The sequence below is a fragment of the Ailuropoda melanoleuca genome, chromosome 8 (assembly GCF_002007445.2).
Source record: "Ailuropoda melanoleuca isolate Jingjing chromosome 8, ASM200744v2, whole genome shotgun sequence".
In the NCBI taxonomy this organism is placed as follows: domain Eukaryota; kingdom Metazoa; phylum Chordata; class Mammalia; order Carnivora; family Ursidae; genus Ailuropoda; species Ailuropoda melanoleuca.
In genome coordinates this window covers 60517460-60530585 of record NC_048225.1, presented here as the reverse complement: position 1 = coordinate 60530585, position 13126 = coordinate 60517460, and the positions used below count along the sequence as shown (strand labels likewise).

At 52.6% G+C, this 13126-nt stretch overlaps 1 protein-coding gene across 2 annotated transcripts in view; it reads left to right on the top strand.

Moving 5' to 3' along the window:
- The window catches only part of STK33 (serine/threonine kinase 33), a 152884-nt gene extending 150723 nt beyond the window's left edge, over positions 1 to 2161 (top strand). For both annotated transcript variants that reach the window (XM_002916156.4, XM_034666521.1), the window contains exon 13: positions 1691 to 2161. In XM_002916156.4, coding sequence (XP_002916202.1) covers positions 1691 to 1903 — 213 coding nt within the window. In that variant the 3' untranslated portion in view covers positions 1904 to 2161. The remainder of the gene's footprint in view (positions 1 to 1690) is intronic.
- Positions 2162 to 13126: the final 10965 nt, after the last annotated feature.

Here is a 13126-nt window from a genome sequence, read left to right as displayed (position 1 = left end):
ATACGCACGCCTTAAAAAGAAAACGCGCGAGTCTGGGTTCCTGCTCTAGAGAACAGTAGTTGCAGTGGACGACGTGTTGAAAAACACTTCCTCCACGACTCGGATGATAGCTCAAAAGGTGGAAGTGTCAACAGGGAGAAGGTTACACTGAGATTCACCTTTTAGGAGGATTTGTATGTCAAGTGAATTAAACTTTCATGAGTTGAAATTTCCAAGATAGGCTTCCTGTCGTGGGGATCAGGGCTGCACCCAACAAAGCAGCTCCCTCCCGCTGGCCTCGGGAACATCGCGGGCGTGGACTCACACCCGTGCTGCACGTGGGTGTTCTCAGGGAGCGGACACAAGCTGTGTTGCCGAATGCTAACGCGTTGTCAGTATTTTCTATCTCGCGAAAGAATACACAGAGAAGCAACCGACAAATTTTGTTGGGGAAAAAATCTATGGAGAAAAGGACTTTTTTTACATTTCCAAAAGTATACAAATTAATTTTTCAATGTACAAATATACGAGCTCAAGAATTAGCATACACTTTTACGAAGCCGTTCCCAGCGATGTTCTGAAGAGGCATGTGTGTAAAGCTGTCTGCAATGCGGCACACGTCAGGGGACACTCTATTTCTCTAAATGAAGCTGCCCAACCGTGAGTGAACTCAAGCTCTGCTGCAGCCCGGGACGCACTGGTTCGTCGGGCGGGTCTGTAGTAAGTGCCACTGCCGTGTATGAAACACGGCCGCTGGTGTCACAAGAGCCGAGCGGTCAAAGAAACCAGGTTTATCTGTAGCGTGTTACCTGTAGTCTTTTCACATCCTTTGAAAATTGCTAACCTGATTATTAACTCCTGCATAGAGTTACTTTGCATTCACCATAGTGTTAAACGTATGAGCCCTTTCTAGACGGTTCTGCATATGTGAAGCCTACTCTGTCTATTCCCCTGTGTCCCATCCCCCACCCTGCCGTGTCCCCCCTCTCCTAAGACGTTCTCTGCTCTTTCAGAACTCTGTGCTCAGCTTTATTTCAGGAGAAGAGATTGCTTCTGAAATAGGTCTAAGGTCAAAATGGACTCTGCTTCCCTCGACGGCAGAATCAACGACCATTTCCTCTGCCTGGGGGTGAGGTGACCTGACAAAACACCAGTGCCTATTGAGATCCCTCCTACTTGTTTTGTAGTTGAAAGAAGCACTTTCACAGCCACCACCCTTGTCACTCTCAGAGTAAACCCGCGTAGTAAACTCGCAAACGCATTTTCCCCATTTACCGGTGAGGCTTCCAGACTCCGAGAGGTTCGTGGACCTGCCCAAGTGGAGTGACTGGGATTAGAAGCCAGTCCCCGGAGTCAGCGCAGAGGCGGCCTGGAAATCTGGTCAAGATGCCGTGAGTCCGGTTCTGTCCTGGCCGACTTCCCTGTGCAAGTGTTGCCCGACGTTTGCTTTCATTTTGCGTGGCAGGAGGTCTGAAACCGTGCCTCTAGTTTGCGCCACACCAAACACTAAACAAGCCTCTTGTCTTGAAGATGCTAAAGAAACTTCCTCTGGCATTTACTCACAGCTTTGCCGTGTGATTCGTGTATGTCTCCCCTCTGCAGAGCGCTCCAACTTGCAGATTTGGGCAACTGCGTCGTCCCTTGCTTCTTTGAACTGGTATGTGTTGCTTCCTGTCCGAACATTAATCCAGGCCTTTTCTTTTATTTCCAGTCCACTGCTTATAAAAAGAAATCTCCTGTGAGCAGTAAGAAGGAAAACGTGGACAACTTGGACGCGAAGTGTACAAATTCCACATCTTGCAGACACCTTCCAGCTGCACTCCAGGGCGAGCCACAGAAACCCCCCATGACTTCAAGCCAAGGACCAGCAACCAAACTCATCGCTAAATCCAGTGCCCTGCCTAAAACCAAAAAGAAACTCTAGTGTCCTTCACCGAGGCGCGGTACAACCACAGAGCCGCGCTTTCTGGCGCTAAGACAAGGAAATGCGAGGGGAGAGGACAGGACTATGTCGAGCTTTTAGCCTTTAGCCCCGCTGAGCCCTGCCCTGTGTTTGCGCCAGCCGAAACGCGAAGCTAGGTATGTCCACGCAGCCTGGTGTGAAAGGCCAGCCACCCACCGGCTTGATGGTGGGCTGCAGCTGAAACGGATCCAAGAGGTTTTCGAGAATTGTTTAGAGGAGGCTAGCGCCCTCNCCCAAGAGGTTTTCGAGAGTTGTTTAGAGGAGGCTAGCGCCCTCAAAACGAGGTGGTGGGCACACTTGCTCAGTTTTACTTCAGATTCTTATATTTAGGCACAATTATTTGTAGGAGAAAATGAGAGCCAAATATGGCAGTGGAGGTTCCAAATAATTATGTGCACTTGGCACTGGAAGCTTTTGTTAGGAAATCACTAATAAACTTGCCATAAGCATAACGGCGGAAGTGCTTCAGCCATTCACATGTGTTCTTGTGATTTTAGGTTGCTATAGATTATTTAAGACAACTTATTTTAAATGTAGAAAAATAGGAGATTTTGTAACTGCTTGCCATTAACTTGCTGCTAAATTCCCAATATATTGATTGAATCAATAAAAAACAGATGTTACCCATGCACGTTAATTTTTATGTTAACAAGAGGTGGATAGAATAAGGTCCTAGAAGCCCTTGTGCAAATTAAGAGTTTGACCTGCTTCTGCAAAGGTAGGCACATAAGTTTGGGGGCAGGTCGTGAAGCTGGGTATGGGGGAAAATACATCCTTACCCTGGGTATTATTAGGTATCTCCTTTCCACCTGGGCAAATAACTTTGCCATTCGAGGTCAAACTGGGTGAAGAGATACTTCGCTTGGCCCTCCAAACAAATTCTAAAGAAGCAATTTGCATTTGTTTTACCTCCATAAAGTAATAACCTCCCGCGTGGGATTGTCTTTGACCTCCACCTGACCTGACGCACACCTGGCCTGCTGAGCACGCCCTCCTCTGTCGCATGAAAATCCACTCAGCTGCTAGGGATGATCCAAGTACTTCTGGGGATCAATGTGGACAACACTGTGGTACTCNGTGGGATTGTCTTTGACCTCCACCTGACCTGACGCACACCTGGCCTGCTGAGCACGCCCTCATCTGTCGCGTGAAAATCCACTCAGCTGCTAGGGATGATCCAAGTACTTCTGGGGATCAATGTGGACAACACTGTGGTACTCGTGAACGGGCAAAGCCAGCACTCGCCTGTGTTGGCCCTGGCTGGGTAGCTCTGTCAGGACCTTCTCAGTGCCTTCAGAGTGTTTCCCCGGGGGGATCCGCCTGCTAACCTGTACCTGCTTTAAATTGTTCAGACTTTATTTTAAAACTGGAGTTTTAAGGTCTTTCTCCCTTACCGGTTATTACCTCCAGTCCTTTCAGGAGCCCGTAAGCCATCTCCGGAGCTTTACCCTTCTCTCAGGGCTTAGTGAGCCAGGCTTCGAGCAGTGTGTTCTCTTTACCTGCTGAGAAGCTGGCCTCACTAGCTAAGTGGGGATTGCCCTTCCCAGTAGTCCTCCTGAAGTCAGGGTAAGAGCTAGCTGCTGGTTTCCTTGCCGAAAAGCCAGCTGAGACAGTGACTTTGATTCTGCTCATGCCCTGAACCTGAAAATGGAATATTCCCTGTATCTAAAACGTTCTTACTTTCGTAGTGATACAGTCTTTTCTATCATGTATTAGAGAAGTCTGATGTTAAGTTTAATATTATCCAAATTTCAGTCCACATTTCTCTTTGGTCTTGACTTAGTGATTCTGCTCAGTAAGTTTGGCCAAAGGTCCAGAACTAAGCACTAAGTGAAAAGTGAAGTCCATTAATAACTTGTTACTGTATCTGCACCTTTTCTTTCCCCAGCACCAAGCCAGGCCAGCCATCCTTCCCACCATAAAATCATTCTGTCAACATTCATCTGCCTAGAACTTCGTTTGATTTATGTAGAATCATTTTGATGGAAGCTTAGCTCACGCTTTCTAAAGGGAATGTTCACATTATTTTGATTTGTTACTTATTTGTGCAGAACACCTGGGCCAGGCCGTGTCTGAGCTTTTCCCCAGCTGTCGTCCCTCTTTGCTATCTGGGAATATGTGGCCTTGCTCTCTTCATTTGCTTTCACGGCTGTGGGAAAAGCGCAGCTCTTCCGTAGCAGAATGGTTTTCGGTGACCAACGGGCCAACTCCAAGGCATTGGTGGCCATGACTCTGACCCCTCCGGTGCACTGCGTGGAGGGATGGGCTTTGCATGACCCAGAGGGACACTAGGACGGGACAGAGCTGGCGTCCTTGCCAAGGCATGAAAATGCTGATCACACTGCGACTTGAAGAGCAGACAAGTCAAGGCAGGAGATAAAATTGATCAGTGTAGGCTTGGGGCTGAGGAGCTCAGCTGAGGAGAACAGAAGATGCTATCAGAAAAGGGCTTAAATCAGAGGAGAAAGGGAGATGGGTTTGGGGGAAGGGAGCAGAAAGAAAACAAAGTATAATTACTCTAGAACACTGGATGCCAACACATGATTCTGCCAAACCGGGAGCAGGCGTCGGAGGAGGGATGCGCTGCCGAGTGCTGGCCCCGGGCCCGGCCGAGGGGGAGCCTGCCGTCCGTGGCCTGTGCCCAGACACACCCAGGTGAAGACCCAGGCCTAAGAGACAAAGACCGGGGGATGGAAGCTCAGAACGGCTGCACAGTGGCCACAGGACAGCCCTTACCTTTGAGTAGGAATGCTCTGGGGTGTTGGGAGGGGAAAGGAGAAAAAGACCAAAACATGTTGTGCTTATCACTGAACTGCTTTGTTTAAATAATTCTATTTGACTCCAAATTGTAAGCTCCAGGTTAGACACATCAAAAGCAGCCAGTCTTGAAAAATGAAGCTTTTTAAATTCCAGCCCTGCTGTTGGAATAGAGAGAATAAAGGCTTTGTTCAAACATGCATTCCCAGCAGTAAGCAGAGCTTTGAAATTGGCCAGGGAGGTTGTGTCCTATAATGGTGGCACTTGGCTGGAGGCCAAGAAGCTGCAACCTCTAGGAAACGCCCCTGGGCTGGCTGTCTTCCATCTGCCCCTCCGGAGCGGCTCCGCCCGGCTCTGCCCTGCCCTCTCCGCTCCCAGCGGCTCATCTCTGGGGACCGCCTGCACGGTCTCCCTGGGCTTCTGTCAGTGGGAGGCCCCCACGGGACCGCGGAGGGCGTGAGAGCAGGGGGCCGGTCTCTGATTCCCCTGAGGACGACGTTCCATGCTGAGCTGCTGGGAATTCACTGCATTCTTTTTGCAGCGCAACCCAGCCAGGAGCAGGAGCTGTTGCCCTGAGTACCGTGTCTTCCTTTGTGGGTTCCCCTAACTTACTCTCAGTCCCTTTATAAACAGTCTCTTTGTTAAACTCTCGACGACCCCATCTGAGGGTACCATCGGTCTCTTCCTGGGACCCAGAGTGATCCAGACCCTCTCCTTGTCAGTTCTGTCCCGCCTTGTCCTTTGACCTGCGGCCGTGTTGTCTGTGGCTGCCAAGCCCCTACCGAACAGTGGCCGAGTGAAGAGCGAAAAGCCTAGCTGAGTTCTTCCCGAAGCACGTGGTGCTCCTGGGCGGTCCCTGGGGGTTGAGGGAGGGATGGCAAAGGAGCTTTCCCACGGTTGCACCTAGACAGAGCAAAATAAATCTAGCACGAGCCCACTGAATCCAAAATTGTCTAGACCCCTAAGGTTTGCACTCAGGTTTAAATTCCAATCATGGCTTGCGGAGCCTGAAGAAAGCAGTACTCTAACGGCCAAGGGGACCTCTGGCCTGGGACACGAGTGCCCTCGGGGTCTCCCGGCTGGACTGGAGGTCCTGGCAGACGCGTCCAGGGGAACCGGTGCGGCCAGAGGCGCAGGCAACCCGAGGACAAGCCTTCTCCCGGGGCCACGCGTTTCATCTCCGCCAGCGCTCAAGTCACTTTACAAAGCATTTTAAAGTAAAATGTTCACTCTTCAAACTTTGGTCTCACCTAGTTCAGTTTTACTCTCAGGATCCTGTATTTTTCTGAGTGAGCTGGCTTAGAATTGGTTTTGATTTATGTGCGGCACATTGTTATCACTTAATTCTCATTGGTGAGCCAATTTCCTTGGCTTCTGTTCTTCAAAGGAAGGCCGTATTCAGTGTCTGTCTTGCATTTTTGTGGCTTCCTTCCTTGGTTGCCTGTATAATCAGCTCAACTGTTTCCTCTGTGCCGGTTCTTTCGGTTGGCCTGAAGTCGGCGGAGCAGCCATTGGCAGAGGGTCAAGGATTCCTGCTACTGCCCCAGCGGCCTCACTTTCCAGCAGCAGGTGCACGTGGGACGGTGGGCCGTGGGGAAGACCACGAGGACTACTCCAGTGTTGCCAGCTGCTAGCTCAGCAACTCCCCTCTCCATTGCCAGGTGCCGTCCCAGGCATGTTAGGTGGACCCAGTGAACCCAGGGTGAAGACCTCAGAGGACTTCCTCCCCAGAACCTGCGACAGTTCCTGGGCTGGCCCAGGGGACGGCGCCACGGACCAGGGCCGCCGCGTGCCCCCCTCCTAATGGGTTGTGCGGCCTCTTCGGCTCATTCACATCCCTGGTGCTTGGGGGACGGACACACCAAGCTCCCTGCCCTTGGGGGATGGACACACACTCTTTGACCCTCTCACCCACGACAGGCCACGCCAATGAGATCCTGACACCACGCTGTCATTTAGAAGAGATTTTTCTCATCAGCAAAGGGGCAAGTGCAAGGTGCCAGTGTTGGCATCTGTGGTCTGACCCTGGGGCAAGGCAGGCGGAAGACGAACCCACGGACACCTTCCCTGGACGCTGCGGAAGAAGGCCGCGCTCGGAGGTGCAACTAGTATGTCCTGGTCCGGGCCTTGGTTTACACTGAGTGTATGAGAAATCAGAGCCCTCTTGGAAGGTGGACTTCGAGCCATATTAGTGGAAGGCGACTTGTCTTTTAACAAAAGCCCGTCTGTAGGGTAATGACGGAAACTAGCAGCAGCCTTCACAGGGCACTTAGCACATGCCGACACTCTCCTAAGCATTTTACCTGTGTTCTTTTAATCCTTTCAGCAACTTGTGACTTTGGTACTATTGTCTCTACGAAGGAGTACATTAAGGCACAGAGAGGTTAAGAAACTTGTCTAAGGTCACACAGCTCTGGAGTAGCAGAACAGAGGTCTGAACCCAGTGGGGGAGCTCAAATATGTCACCGTTGTGCCACATGCCTCTCAAGGTCTTTGCGGTGTAGGCAGAGACTGCTGTCAAGTTTGATCTCAGAATTGCAAAAGGCCCGTGGCTCATGAACACCTCCATCTCCCAGCAAAAGCCTAGGGTAGTCGTGTTGGCAAGTTTGGGGTTCAAGGTTTCAAAGTGGAGTAGGGTTATTTTGCGTGTTGATGAACTTGAGTAAGGTGCAACCACACCGTACCACGGAGTGCTGCGTTCGGAAGGACTTTGCGTGACAAAAATAAATTCTAAATGCTTTGACTGGTCATTGTCAGGAGCAGTCTTTGGAAACCTTTGAAGTGTTTTTGATCAAAGAGAGAAAAGAGGCCCGTGGCCGTCTGGACAGCTCTGTCTGTGCAGACACGAGAGAAGACGTTCTCCGGGGCCGGGCGTTGTCGCTCACACGGCACCTTACACGTGGGGGGCTAAGGCTCACTGTCACGGTTCCGTTTCCTGCACTGCGTCACCACGTAGCGGCGCAGCTGTGCCGCGGCAAACAGGTGCAGAAGTCAGAGCACTGCCCCGCCTTCCTCTCACGCGTACTTGTAGCTTTTACCATCCTTACTGCTTTAAGCTTCTGTTTTCCTCGTCACACTGACAGCACCTGGTTCAGGGAGCACAGACTGTTTCCAGAGGCTCGGGTCCACTCTCTGGTGCAGGATGAAGGAAACCTCTGCTCTGGAAAGAAGCCCAGCCGCCAAGGACGGCGCCTCCTGCCCTGGCTGCCATCTCTCAGCCTGCCGTCCACCGCTTGGTCCCAGAAGATAGGCAGTTCTTACCCTGGCTGCTGCTCTGGAGCTTTGGAAGAAAGGCTTCCTCCCAGAGCCCACTGACACGGGTGATTTTTTTACAAGACTGTTTTCCCTCCAGAAGAGCTACCCAGTTGGCTTAACCCCCTTCCTCCCATCAGTGGGAACTTAGTCACGGGACCTTGGTGCTTCAGGGGCCTTGTCCAGGCCCCATGCCCTCCTCCCCCCAGTCCGGAAGCTTGGCAGGATGTCTTGCCTGTGGTACATTCTGCTTACCTGGAGGAGAACAACGGTCTGGCCGCTGCTCATGTCTCCATTGGCCTCCAGGGTGACCAGCACGACACTGCAACAAGGACCAGGAGTTGCACGAAGAATGTTCGCTAAGTAGAACTGGATTGAGAGACTCAGTTGTTCGTTCAAGAAATAGTCGTTGATTGACCCTCTGCTGTTGCCAGGCACAGTGATGGGCACTGGACATAAGAGGAGGTAAGGGACGGTCAAGTTCATTGTCCTCGAGGAGCTTGCAGTCTTGGTGTGGGGCAGATGATGGAGATCTACACAAATGTGTAAGATAATTTTGTACTGTGATTCGAGCCAGGAAGGAAGTAAATAGAATGCCAAAATAGATCATGATAGGATAGCAGCCTGCCTGGGAGCCTTTCTGAGGAGGCTTGAAGGCTAAAGGAAGGGACGCTTTGGGCAGAGGGAACTGGGACAGAGCCGGGTAGACTCCAGGACCTTGACCAAAGGCCAGCATGGTGGGGGGGCCAGGCTGTGGCCAACCCCTGCAGGGCCTCGGGGGCCACAGGAAGGAACCCATTTATTCTAAACACAACAAGGAACCACTAACAGGTTTCCAGCTGGGGAATGACATCTGATTAAAGGTCCACTCTGTCCTCTATGGAACAAATGACTCCAAGGGGAACGAAGAGAGAAGCAGGGAGATTGGTTAGGGGACATTGAGTAAGATGGTGGCAGAGAAGATGGGGAGAAATGGATGGAAGTGAAGTATGGTTTGGGGATAGATTGATAGGATCCAGTGAGGGATGAGACGTGGAGGGTGAAGAAAAGCGGGCAGGGGACCAAGAAGGACTTTCGCCTTCAGTAAACAGACTGATGGGGGTTTCACTCACCAAGGAAGCCCTAGTCGGGGATTGGCAGTGAGGTGAAGAGCTCCTCCAGGTCGTCCGAAGTTGAGATGCTATCAGACTCCACTATCAGAAGGGGAGATGGCCTCTTGACGTGGATTTAAAGGCCAGAGTGGGTCGCCGTGGCTGGAGAGGAGGGGAACGGATGTGAGGAGAGACCCAGGATTAATAGGGAGGTATGCACGAGGGCTTCTGGACACGAGGCAGGGTCCGGGGAGACCCAGGCATCAAGGCACCGTCTCAGTCACGCCCTCACTCAGGGATGGGGCATGGCTGCGCTTGGGCAAGAACAAGCATGGGGATAGCACGGGTGACATGACATGAAATGCCATTTGGAGAAGTGTCCCTAGGAGATGCGGCCAAACCTCCTTATGGTTGACGAATCGAATCCGAATAGTGACAGGTAACAGGCCCTCCCTGGCTCAGAATTCCATAGCCTCCCTTCAGCATAAACCAGAAAATGGTGGACCAGATACTTTGCCAAAGCCCAAATTTGCAGAATCATGGCCTGTCTGCACGGTTCCTTCAGCCCAGCTCTCCCAGGGCAGGCACCCCCGCACCACAGCCACGGATGAAACGCTCCCTGGGATGGGGGCTCACTAGAAAAGTCTTCCTGTTAACTGATGCCTGCTCCTCACTGGCCCTCCTGGAACTCCTCGTGCTCCCTAACAGCCCGTCAGGCGTTGGAGGTGATCCCCACAGCCCTGCGAGGCTTCTCTAGTTTAGACATCTCTGCTTCTCTCGGACTCCTCCTCAGATGACATGTTTCTTGGACCTTCAATCTAGTTCATCTGGGCCTTTTTCCAAAATGAACCCAGGCCTCCAAGTGTGGCCTGCCACCCCCAGTCCCCTAGACACCGGTCCCTGTCCCTGGGGCTCACCATGTTCCTGTTAGCAAGAATTCGTGGACAGTCTGGTTCGAGTTTACTAGCAGAGCCTTTCACGACGGTGCAGCCCTGAGGCACGTTTCTCTTCCTACCGATGGCCTTGTGGCAGACCCTCGGTGACCACAAAAGAGCCCTCTCCCAGCGTGATGCCAGCAGGGAGCGACAGAATGTACCTGGGTTGGATCTGGGCTCCAGAGTCCTGGGATCACCCAGGAAGACAGACGCAGTTTCCTTTAGCGTCTTTCCCCCCACCCCTGAGCTGCGGAGAGGGGAGAAGGCACCAACCAAGTCGCAGGCCTGCTCTCCAGAGAATGCACTGGTGGCTTAGCCACTGCAGGGTGGGCTGAGGACCCTCCAAAAGGATGAGCTGGAGATGTCCTCCGGGTCTGTGTGCCCAGATGTCTGTGAGCCTCCCCTGCCACGGGGACACATCAACATCTCTGCCCAAAGTAAATGGCCCTGAGCCCTCCCTGGATGTTGCCGGCAGGCATCTGAGTCTTGTCAGAGGACCCCCTCCCCAAAGCCCTGCAGCCTTCCCGGGCATGTTCGCATGTGTCCTTGCTCACGTGCTGCTCTGGGCCTGCCAGCAGAGTCTCCGATAGGACCCTGGAAACCAAAGCATCGCTTCTGATGTCCTCGCCCCCCACCTTTATCTCCAGAGCTTCTGCCTCCCCAGCTTCTGCACCGCTGCTGGGGTGCCATGTGTCCAAAGCGACGAGGGCTGGGCCCAAGTCNTGCAGCGCAACCCAGCCAGGAGCAGGAGCTGTTGCCCTGAGTACCGTGTCTTCCTTTGTGGGTTCCCCTAACTTACTCTCAGTCCCTTTATAAACAGTCTCTTTGTTAAACTCTCGACGACCCCATCTGAGGGTACCATCGGTCTCTTCCTGGGACCCAGAGTGATCCAGACCCTCTCCTTGTCAGTTCTGTCCCGCCTTGTCCTTTGACCTGCGGCCGTGTTGTCTGTGGCTGCCAAGCCCTACCGAACAGTGGCCGAGTGAAGAGCGAAAAGCCTAGCTGAGTTCTTCCCGAAGCACGTGGTGCTCCTGGGCGGTCCCTGGGGGTTGAGGGAGGGATGGCAAAGGAGCTTTCCCACGGTTGCACCTAGACAGAGCAAAATAAATCTAGCACGAGCCCACTGAATCCAAAATTGTCTAGACCCCTAAGGTTTGCACTCAGGTTTAAATTCCAATCATGGCTTGCGGAGCCTGAAGAAAGCAGTACTCTAACGGCCAAGGGGACCTCTGGCCTGGGACACGAGTGCCCTCGGGGTCTCCCGGCTGGACTGGAGGTCCTGGCAGACGCGTCCAGGGGAACCGGTGCGGCCAGAGGCGCAGGCAACCCGAGGACAAGCCTTCTCCCGGGGCCACGCGTTTCATCTCCGCCAGCGCTCAAGTCACTTTACAAAGCATTTTAAAGTAAAATGTTCACTCTTCAAACTTTGGTCTCACCTAGTTCAGTTTTACTCTCAGGATCCTGTATTTTTCTGAGTGAGCTGGCTTAGAATTGGTTTTGATTTATGTGCGGCACATTGTTATCACTTAATTCTCATTGGTGAGCCAATTTCCTTGGCTTCTGTTCTTCAAAGGAAGGCCGTATTCAGTGTCTGTCTTGCATTTTTGTGGCTTCCTTCCTTGGTTGCCTGTATAATCAGCTCAACTGTTTCCTCTGTGCCGGTTCTTTCGGTTGGCCTGAAGTCGGCGGAGCAGCCATTGGCAGAGGGTCAAGGATTCCTGCTACTGCCCCAGCGGCCTCACTTTCCAGCAGCAGGTGCACGTGGGACGGTGGGCCGTGGGGAAGACCACGAGGACTACTCCAGTGTTGCCAGCTGCTAGCTCAGCAACTCCCCTCTCCATTGCCAGGTGCCGTCCCAGGCATGTTAGGTGGACCCAGTGAACCCAGGGTGAAGACCTCAGAGGACTTCCTCCCCAGAACCTGCGACAGTTCCTGGCCTGGCCCAGGGGACGGCGCCACGGACCAGGGCCGCCGCGTGCCCCCCTCCTAATGGGTTGTGCGGCCTCTTCGGCTCATTCACATCCCTGGTGCTTGGGGGACGGACACACCAAGCTCCCTGCCCTTGGGGGATGGACACACACTCTTTGACCCTCTCACCCACGACAGGCCACGCCAATGAGATCCTGACACCACACTGTCATTTAGAAGAGATTTTTCTCATCAGCAAAGGGGCAAGTGCAAGGTGCCAGTGTTGGCATCTGTGGTCTGACCCTGGGGCAAGGCAGGCGGAAGACGAACCCACGGACACCTTCCCTGGACGCTGCGGAAGAAGGCCGTGCTCGGAGGTGCAACTAGTATGTCCTGGTCCGGGCCTTGGTTTACACTGAGTGTATGAGAAATCAGAGCCCTCTTGGAAGGTGGACTTCGAGCCATATTAGTGGAAGGCGACTTGTCTTTTAACAAAAGCCCGTCTGTAGGGTAATGACGGAAACTAGCAGCAGCCTTCACAGGGCACTTAGCACATGCCGACACTCTCCTAAGCATTTTACCTGTGTTCTTTTAATCCTTTCAGCAACCTGTGACTTTGGTACTATTGTCTCTACGAAGGAGTACATTAAGGCACAGAGAGGTTAAGAAACTTGTCTAAGGTCACACAGCTCTGGAGTAGCAGAACAGAGGTCTGAACCCAGTGGGGGAGCTCAAATATGTCACCGTTGTGCCACATGCCTCTCAAGGTCTTTGCGGTGTAGGCAGAGACTGCTGTCAAGTTTGATCTCAGAATTGCAAAAGGCCCGTGGCTCATGAACACCTCCATCTCCCAGCAAAAGCCTAGGGTAGTCGTGTTGGCAAGTTTGGGGTTCAAGGTTTCAAAGTGGAGTAGGGTTATTTTGCGTGTTGATGAACTTGAGTAAGGTGCAACCACACCGTACCACGGAGTGCTGCGTTCGGAAGGACTTTGCGTGACAAAAATAAATTCTAAATGCTTTGACTGGTCATTGTCAGGAGCAGTCTTTGGAAACCTTTGAAGTGTTTTTGATCAAAGAGAGAAAAGAGGCCCGTGGCCGTCTGGACAGCTCTGTCTGTGCAGACACGAGAGACAGACGTTCTCCGGGGCCGGGCGCTGTCGCTCACACGGCACCTTACACGTGGGGGGCTAAGGCTCACTGTCACGGTTCCGTTTCCTGCACTGCGTCACCACGTAGCGGCGC